This window comes from Triticum dicoccoides, chromosome 1B (assembly GCF_002162155.2).
Source record: "Triticum dicoccoides isolate Atlit2015 ecotype Zavitan chromosome 1B, WEW_v2.0, whole genome shotgun sequence".
In the NCBI taxonomy this organism is placed as follows: domain Eukaryota; kingdom Viridiplantae; phylum Streptophyta; class Magnoliopsida; order Poales; family Poaceae; genus Triticum; species Triticum dicoccoides.
Genome location: NC_041381.1, coordinates 709,780,211 through 709,789,129, shown reverse-complemented (window position 1 = coordinate 709,789,129; position 8,919 = coordinate 709,780,211). Strand labels below are relative to the sequence as shown.

At 44.1% G+C, this 8,919-nt stretch overlaps 2 protein-coding genes across 3 annotated transcripts; one reads left to right on the top strand and one right to left on the bottom strand.

The window, feature by feature from the left end:
- Window positions 1-553: 553 nt before the first annotated feature.
- Window positions 554-2,327, bottom strand: LOC119349869 (sm-like protein LSM8). Of its 2 annotated transcripts, none has more exons than XM_037617964.1 (5): window positions 2,168-2,319; window positions 2,011-2,048; window positions 1,855-1,929; window positions 1,015-1,067; window positions 554-902 (listed from the first exon to the last, which is right to left on the bottom strand). In XM_037617964.1, the coding sequence occupies exons 1-5, from the start codon at window positions 2,205-2,207 to the stop codon at window positions 812-814; spliced, it is 297 nt and encodes a 98-aa protein (XP_037473861.1). In that variant the 5' UTR covers window positions 2,208-2,319; the 3' UTR covers window positions 554-811. The 2 variants fall into 2 exon arrangements, with proteins under 2 accessions (XP_037473861.1, XP_037473860.1); XM_037617963.1 differs by having other exon boundaries at window positions 562-902; window positions 2,011-2,051; window positions 2,168-2,327.
- Window positions 2,328-2,488: 161 nt separating this feature from the next.
- Window positions 2,489-8,512, top strand: LOC119349868 (notchless protein homolog). The gene is made up of 12 exons (XM_037617962.1): window positions 2,489-2,719; window positions 2,804-2,885; window positions 2,955-3,044; window positions 3,178-3,303; window positions 3,810-3,937; window positions 4,261-4,460; window positions 5,039-5,102; window positions 7,128-7,238; window positions 7,392-7,529; window positions 7,765-7,907; window positions 8,017-8,071; window positions 8,183-8,512. The coding sequence occupies exons 1-12, from the start codon at window positions 2,555-2,557 to the stop codon at window positions 8,321-8,323; spliced, it is 1,443 nt and encodes a 480-aa protein (XP_037473859.1). The 5' UTR covers window positions 2,489-2,554; the 3' UTR covers window positions 8,324-8,512.
- Window positions 8,513-8,919: the final 407 nt, after the last annotated feature.

The window sequence follows — 8,919 nt, the reverse complement described above, 5'->3', positions numbered from 1 at the left end:
TCCGCTGGGGTACGGCGAGTGCTTCTTCGTGGGCAACAATGGCACCGCGGAGGACGCGCTGTGCAGCTGGGAGAGGGAGGAGTACATCTACGAGAAGGGCACCAAGCACTGCACCTCCGGCCACGACTTCCGCGACTGCGGCCACTTCGTCATCATGATCGAGAAGACGTACCACTACGTCGGCTGCGGCCGCGCCCCCTGCCTCACCGGCCCCCGTCAGGGCCAGTTCTTCATCTCCTGCAACTACAGCGCCGTTAGGCCCAACACCACCACCGCCTCCGCCTCCAACCCCACCTGAACCGCCACCGGAGCCGGAGCCGGAGCACCATCATCCACCTTTTTTTACCTACCTACCAACCTATCTATCTATCTATCTATCTAGATATCTGCTCTACATGCAATGCAAGCAAATGTATATCATCTACACACATACATAGTGTATATTTACTACGGAGTACCTGTGTAAAAAATCGATTTGAATTTCCTTTGGACGATTTCGGCAATTTCTCTTCTCTGCTGTCAACTAAATGGATCATCACAATATCAATGTAGCTTCAAACATTTAATTGCCTACTTCATTCATTCATTACTTACGCGCACAGAGATGCATGTATCTCTCTCTCTCATACAAGAACATGACCGGTCCATCGACGCAGCAAACCGCGTTTTTTTTCATCATACAAGGGTCCATGATATGAGATATGAGATATGAGTGAGCGATCAATCGATTAACCTACGGTACAGATTGACTGAACAACATCAGCTTCGGCTTGTGCGATCAGGATCAGATCGATAGAACATTTCATCATCTTCAGTGGATGACCGGCTTGAGGGGCTGCGCTCTCAGCTTGGACATGTCCAGCGCCGCGTCCAGCTCCTCGTCCACCTCACCCACCACGCCTCTGCACACGCCGTCAACAAACAACTTCATTTTTACATACATACATACATACATACATACAAATTCAGTTAATGCATAGTACATATCACAGAAGTGAAAGGGGCACTACGCACATGTTGTCGCCCCTGATGATGTACAGTCCGAGGACAAGCTGCTGTACTCCCTCCTGCAACACAACACAGTGTCTGTCAGCAGGGAGATTGACAGGGAGGGAGGGAGGGTATAAATAAAACTCAACAAGAAGAGTCAGTCAGTGTCCAAGGAACTAGTACGTATAATTTATTTATTTATTTATTTATGCAAGAAAGACAGCAAGTCTTGTAGGATTTCCATATGCCAAAACCTTGTATGATGATTACAAAAAGGAGCCTAGCAGAAACAGCGAAGCTGGATGAGGAAAAAGGATGGGGCTGAAAAGTTGATTTCATAAATAAAACCAGGGCAGCAGAGCACACAGACAAGAGTAAGCTTACTAGCATTAGCATGACACCTTGTGAACAAATAAGCAGTAGAGGTGGAGGTAATGAGGTACTTATACAAGAGAAGAGAAAAGTGGAGTATTCCTCGGACCTAGTATATGAGAAGATCCTCCACATTTCATAGGAAAATAAACATTAGCCTAGACTCTAATGGGAAAAAAAAATCCTATTCCTATGATTTTCCTACCCTATGAACCAAAGGAGGCCTTAATAAGCATATATATGAGCTAATAAGGGGTGGGTGAAGCAGAGGTAGGCTACACAGGGGCAGGCAGGTTGTCGGTCCATGATGTACATACAATTTTTGTGTCCTTGAAGGCAATAAATAAATAAATAAATAAATCCTAGACTAGAATTGTTTGTGTCACACAAGGCAAGGGTAGTGCAATGCACCTCTACCTTGGTGAGGATGTAAGTAAATAGAGTAGTGCTACTAGTAGTGTATATATATGATGACTGACGTTTTGGTATTACCTTAGTGGAGTAGACCCTCTCGTGGGACTCGTCGAGGATGATGTTGGTGGCCTGGTCGAACCCCCGCAGAGTCCCCTGATTGGATTGATTTTTGTTATGAGAGCAGAGCAATGGCCAAGAAAGAAAGAAAGAAAGAAAGAAAAGAGCTTAAATTACCACGATGTTGCGGCCGTCGTTGGTGATGACGGAGATCACTTCTACATACATACATACATACATACATACAGAAAACAAGAAAGAAAGACGGTGAGATTGAAACTGAAACAAGCTGCTAGGTTTAGGGAGGAAGGAAGGAAGGGGAAGGGAGGCTCACGGTCGACGAGGGACTCGAGCGTCGGCCCCACGGACGCCATCCTCTCCTCTCCTCTCCTCTCCTCCTCGGGCTTGGGCGGCGGCGGCGGCGGCGGTCGAATCGAATAGAGGAATCGAGGGACCTAGGGTTCCCTCACTTGACTCCATCACAACAGACCAGACCAACAAGAAAGAAAGAAAGAAAGAAAGAAACTTGGTGGGCTGGGCTGGGCTGGGCCGTCGTGTGTCTCCTTTCTGGCTGCCTGCTGTTATTATTAATAATTATGAGCGGCGACGGACGACCCGGCCCAAACAGAGCAGAGCAGCCGCCCTCTCTCTTTCCCTCCTCCTCCGCCGCCGCTTCTCCCCTCCCTTCCAAACCAGAGAAGAAAAAGAGAGAGAGGGAGAGATGGACGCCGCCGCCGCCGCCGCCGCCGCCGGGAACGGCAGCAGCAGCAGCGTGATGTGCCAGCTGGTGAGCGCGGAGGGGGAGCAGCTGGGCGCGGCGCTCTACCTGCCGCACAACGTCGGACCGCCGCAGCTCCAGGACATCGTCAACCAACTACTGCACAACGTCTTCTTCTTCTTCTTCTTCTTCTTCTTCTTCTTTTCACTACTTCTTCCTTGATTCTCAAACAGATGCAGATGCTAATTGCAGGAGGACAAGCTTCCCTACGCCTTCTACGTCGGCGATGAGGAGCTCTCCCTCCAGCTCGGCGCCTTCATGCAACGCAACAACGGTCAGTCAGTCAGTCAGTCTCTTCCTATCCTTCCTTCTCTCAAATTAAAAATTTGATTTGATTTGACAGCCACCGCCGAGGTCACCCTGCGCATCGTCTACCAGCCGCAGGCCGTCTTCCGCATCAGGCCCGTCAACCGCTGCTCAGCCACAATCGCAGGTAGGTACCGCTCTACTTCCATCCCATCCCATCACTCCTGCTTCTCTTTCTGCTCTGCTCTGCTCCGCTCTGCTTGCTTCATGTCAGTAGCAAGGAATGATGGATGCCAATCTGAGTTCCCATCTGCCTGCAGGCCACACGGAGGCTGTATTGGCCGTTTCTTTCAGCCCCGACGGGAGATGCCTGGCTAGCGGTTCAGGCGACACCACCGTTCGCTTCTGGGACCTCAGCACACAGACCCCATTGTACACATGCAAAGGTCAGTCACTCACTCCGTTTCTCAGCTTGAATTCTTTCTTTCTGCCCATTCTCTATGCATGCTTGTTACATTCTGCTGCTCATATACTACTGGATGGAGTAATGGGAATTCATCTTTCTTTGCCTCTGCTCTGCTCTGCTCTGCTAGCTAGCTCTTGTAACATTATGATGCTATGCTATAAAAATTTGATTGTCTTTCTCATCTCTTCTGGGACTCTTATCACTCTTTCAGCTAGTTCCATTCGCACATCTGCACTCCTTTTGCCTGGGCGATATTGTCGCTACTTTGAAAGTGTTATGAAATAGGGCAGGCCTGGCGCAGTGGTGAAGTCCTCCCCACTTGTGCCAAGAGGTCCTGGGTTCGAACCAGCCTCTCTGCATTGCACTTTGCAGGGGTAAGACTAGGTTCCTATAATCCCTCCCCAGACCCCACCTTGTGTGGGAGCTTCTATGCACTGGGTCTGTCCTTTTTTGAAAGTGTTATGAAATAACCCTGTATTTTTCTAGGCCACAAAAATTGGGTTCTCTGCATTGCATGGTCACCTGATGGGAAACATCTTGTTAGTGGAAGCAAGTCAGGAGAGCTTATATTATGGGACCCCAAAACAGGCAATCAATTGGGCGCTCCTCTTACGGTAAGATTGCACATTTCTTTATCTTCAGACATCTAGAATCTACTGTAAGATCGAATAAGATATTATCTCATTTCTTCATTTGCATATCACACTCCATTATATCCTAACCTAATCGTCAAGTGAGAATTTGCTATCAACCATTTACCAAAATAAATAATAATAAAAAAAACGTCTTACATTATGGGACGGAGGGACTAGTTAGCAACAACTACAGGTTCGTTTCTTTCCTAGTAGACAGAGTTTCCTACCGCAGATTGCTAGAAAGAGGATGTCTTTTCCACTCTTGCTGCATCTAGTCATTCATTCTGGTGTCTTTGCAACAGGGACATAGAAAGTGGATTACTGCTGTATCTTGGGAGCCAGTTCATTTGCAATCTCCTTCCCGCCGTTTTGTAAGTGCAAGTAAAGATGGCGATGCACGAATCTGGGACATTACCACGAAGAAGTGTGTTATTTCCCTTTCAGGTCACACCAATGCTGTGACCTGTGTCAAGTGGGGTGGAGACGGTTTGATATATACAGGGTAAGATTGTTACTTGCTAGTCCTTTTTCTTCTTCGGTAAAAGGAAACTGTATGTGTGAACTAAACATGCATGTATTGTTGTCTAGTAAATCACTGTTGTTGGGCTTTATGATACAATGATGTGTGGAAGATGGTGTGTAAGCTTAACTGTATAATAATACTTGGCATTTTCTCTTTGGATAATTGTTGTCAACAAGAACAAAAAGCCTGTGCCTGCTATCAGACAGCTCCCTCTATTTACTGCTATTGACTTAATGTACCATGTGGTAGTAAGAATATATGTTGTTGCGGGTAGGTTAACTTTGCTACGGGTGATTGTTCTTGATGGTTCATTAGCTCCTTGTTATTTTTACTTTTATTTGTTCTTAAATACTTGTAGCTACAGTTATTGGCAAAGAGATTGACTGACACACCCGGCACCCTAGATGGCTAAAGGCCATTAACTGAAAGCATATTCTGAATCATTTACATCCTTGACCATAAATGTCTAGTGTTGTCATGAATGGCGTTTATGAATTTCCCCGTTTCAGGTCATATATTACATATGCAATTCTGAAAATAATGTCTTTCTACTGCAGTTCTGAAGATTGTTTAATCAAAGTATGGGAAACTACTCAAGGCAAGTTGGTCAAAACACTGCAGGTAATGTTAACAATTCCAAGCATATTCTTCTGCAAATGCTTATGCACAATAATGAAATCAATGTTCCTTTTACAACCCACTGTACGTATGCCTTTCAAGTCATGTCATGTTGTTATTATCAAAGTAGGATTTGTCCAACTCGTGTAACTACATTAATGGCCAATAACATGCCTGGTCAACTTTCTGACTAAATGTCAACACCAATCCACCTTCTTTTTTTGATTGGCTATGGTAACGAATAACGTATTGAGATTAGTCAGAAATTCCCTTCATAGCCGTCTTTGTCATCTCAATAATTAATCATATTCTAATTTGGTATCATCGTTAATGGTGTCACTATGTTTGCTTAGATATTCAAAAATTGCATTTACAACACACAGGGATATTACCCGAGTTGCTTGGAAGATTTCTTCGCAGAGGAGAATTCTTGTAGCTGAATGTGTTTAGCCAGTCTCTCACCCAACTTGTTGTCACAGTGTAAAAATTGTTAAACAAGTTTTGTTTTTTTCAACCAATGAGATATGATGAAGTCACAGTCTTGAAGTGTCTTGTCCTTTGCAAATTCTGTGTTCCGTTGAGCATATAACTTTCATCTTCAGTAGGGTGTCAGTTTATAACGTTCATGTTCAGCCCTGTTAGAAAGAGGGTCATATTGGCAAAAGTTTAGGACATAACTGGGCGCTAGGTTCCCATAGACCTCCATCTCAAGGTATAGGCTTTGAACTCAAGTATGTACTTACTAGATTGATCTGCCAACCTGTCTAGTTTCATGGGCGGAGTGGAACACTTGAGGAGGCTGACCATAGCGCACTAGACTATCAGATTTTGGTCATGCTGGGATGCTAGCCATCAACAGAATAAGCTCATGTTTATGGCCTGTATGCTAATATCAACCGACCATGGTTATTTCACTTGCTCTTCTATGCATTTAGACTATCAACTTTGATTAATCAAACAAATCCACCTACGAAAAAGTTCCACTGTAAAAAAGGGTTTATTCGATATATGCGACATCTTTATTGGCATTTATTGATCTACCCAAGTGTTGGCAGCGGCATTTCCGTAAGCACTTTTGCAGTTCAAAATTTGCATTTACAAGACACAGGGATATTACCCAAGGAGTTACATGGAAGATTTCTTTGTAGATGAAAATTCTTGTAGCCGAATGTGTTTAGCCAGTCTCTCACCCAACTTTTTGTCACAATGTAAAAGATGTTGAACAATTTTTTTTTTCAACCAGAGAGAGATGATGAAGTCACAGTCTTGGAAGTAAACTGCTTGTAAAAGTGTCCTGTCCTTTGCAACTTATGTGTTTAGTTGAGCATATAACTTTCATCTTCAGTAGGGTGTCAGTTTACAACTTTCATGTTCAGACCTCTTAAAAGAGGGGCATATCAGCAAAAGTTTAGGACATAACTGGGTGTTAGGTTACCATAACTGGGCATATCAGCAAAAGTTTTGAACTCAAGTATCTACTAGATTGATCCTGCTAAGCTGTAACCGAACAAATCCACCTACCAAAAGATTCCACTCTAAAAAAGGGTTTATTCGATATATGCGACATCCTTATTGGCATTTATTGATCTACCCAAGTGTTGGCAGTGGCATTTCCGTAAGCCTTTTTGCAGTGCTATTTTTCAAATAATCAAAGTTGGCAATGGCACATATCGAATTAACCCTAAAAACTTTTGTACCTGCATGCTATGAGTAGATCTTGCTCTGGTTTCTCAACTCTGCTTTTCATTTGTGTTTTAATATTTAATATGTACGTTGTGACCAGTATACCAGCACCAAGTAGAGATCCTTCAGTTGTGAGCTATGAACTCTGTCGTGGGTGAATTGAGTCTGTCAAATGCTTTTCAACTGATTTTCATTGTGATTTTGGCGTGCACTTGGCGTCGTGTTCCATGAGTTGAGTTGTCATCACACTATCAAATCAGCGATCCCTTTTTTGTGTGTGGTGAAACCATCCCATATTGAGTTTTTGCTATTCATTTTTGACATAATTATATTTTATGTATTCAGGGTCATGGGCACTGGGTAAATTCGCTTGCCTTGAGCACAGAATATGTTCTCCGCACTGGGGCATATGACCATACCGGCAAGACATTTTCAAGTCCAGAGGAAATGAAAGAGGTAAGTTCACGTGTGGCACAGATTTTGTTTTTTAAAATTTGTTATGCTTTCTGTAACGATAAATTAGGTTTTACTTAAGCTGATTGATTGGCATTATTCTTATGGTAAAACTTTGGAAGTGAGACTGTACAACTGACAGCTTTGCATGTTTAGGCAGCTCTTGCAAGATATGAGAAGATGAGGGGTAATGCTCCTGAGAGGCTGGTCTCTGGTTCAGATGATTTTACCATGTTTCTTTGGGAACCAACGATTAGCAAACAGCCGAAAGCTCGCATGACTGGTCATCAGAAGGTATATTATGATATTATTAGTCTTTTGCGCTCCCCTGCCCCCTGTAAGTTGGACATAACAATGAATCTCTGACGTTAACTCAACCGAGTCGTCACATAAGAAATCATTCAGAAAGAAAAACAGACGAGTGTTGAAATTGTTAGAACTTATGGCTTTGCATCCGTGCAAGGCAACTCATTTGGCCGAAGCTATGCTTACAACTGTTTGCGCTGTCTGTTTTGCCGTGTGCGTGCAGGTGGTGAACCATGTCTACTTCTCCCCTGACGGGCAGTGGCTGGCGAGTGCCTCCTTTGACAAATCAGTCAAGCTGTGGAACGGCATCACGGGCAAGTTTGTCGCAGCTTTCCGAGGGCATGTCGCGGATGTGTACCAGATCAGGTCAGCAGCAGCAGCAGGCCTTTCTCTAGAAACATCAATACATACATTCCCAGTTTCACATGGATCTGATGCGTATAACAATCTAACATGATGGTTGTGTTTTGTATAGCTGGTCCGCCGACAGTCGGCTCCTACTGAGTGGAAGCAAGGATTCGACCCTAAAGGTAAGTAATGTCATGTTTTTGTTGGCATTTCATCGCGTCATTAGAGTAGAGAAGAAGATGATGCATTTTGTGCTTGTCGATTAGTTGATGACATGCCATGACATGAATCAGGTGTGGGATATCCGGGCGCGCAAGCTGAAGCAGGACCTGCCAGGGCACGCGGACGAGGTGTACGCCGTGGATTGGAGCCCCGACGGCGAGAAGGTTGTCTCTGGTGGCAAAGACAGGGTCCTAAAGTTGTGGATGAATTAAGCTTGTACTAGTACGTATCTACTACTTGTTGTCTGTTGGCGAGCAGAGACTTGGTGTGTTGGTCCGATGAACTAAGACAGGCTTGTTGACAAATGTGATGTTCAATGTATTGAGCATGTGGATGATGGGGGAGGATAAGCCACATGATCATGAATGTTAATTACTCTAGATGCTCGTGTTAAAGTTTGATTTTGCACCCTGATAAGTGCCACACGTGTGGACTAAAGGAGGCGTGAGTAGACTTATCATATAGAAAGGAAAGAGATAAGCGGAGAGAGGATGGTTTGATGATAGCCAACATCTCCATCTCATTTGTCACTCTCGTATTCTTAATAGGAACCATTAGGCCATTGCCATTTGTGTGGCCTAAAGGAGGCCGGGCCACACACCCTTCTAGCCATCTATTATGCAAATAGGCAAGAAAACAGATTATGTCGGCGGGAATCTTTTGGTTTTCAAACTTTAAAATGTTTTATCTCTTAAATGACAATTTCGATTGAAAATCCGTTTTCACCACTAAATGTGTCACGACAAGAACTTCAAAACTAGATCCCATATCGATATCGATATGTTTCGATGGTGTTTTTTGATGGTCA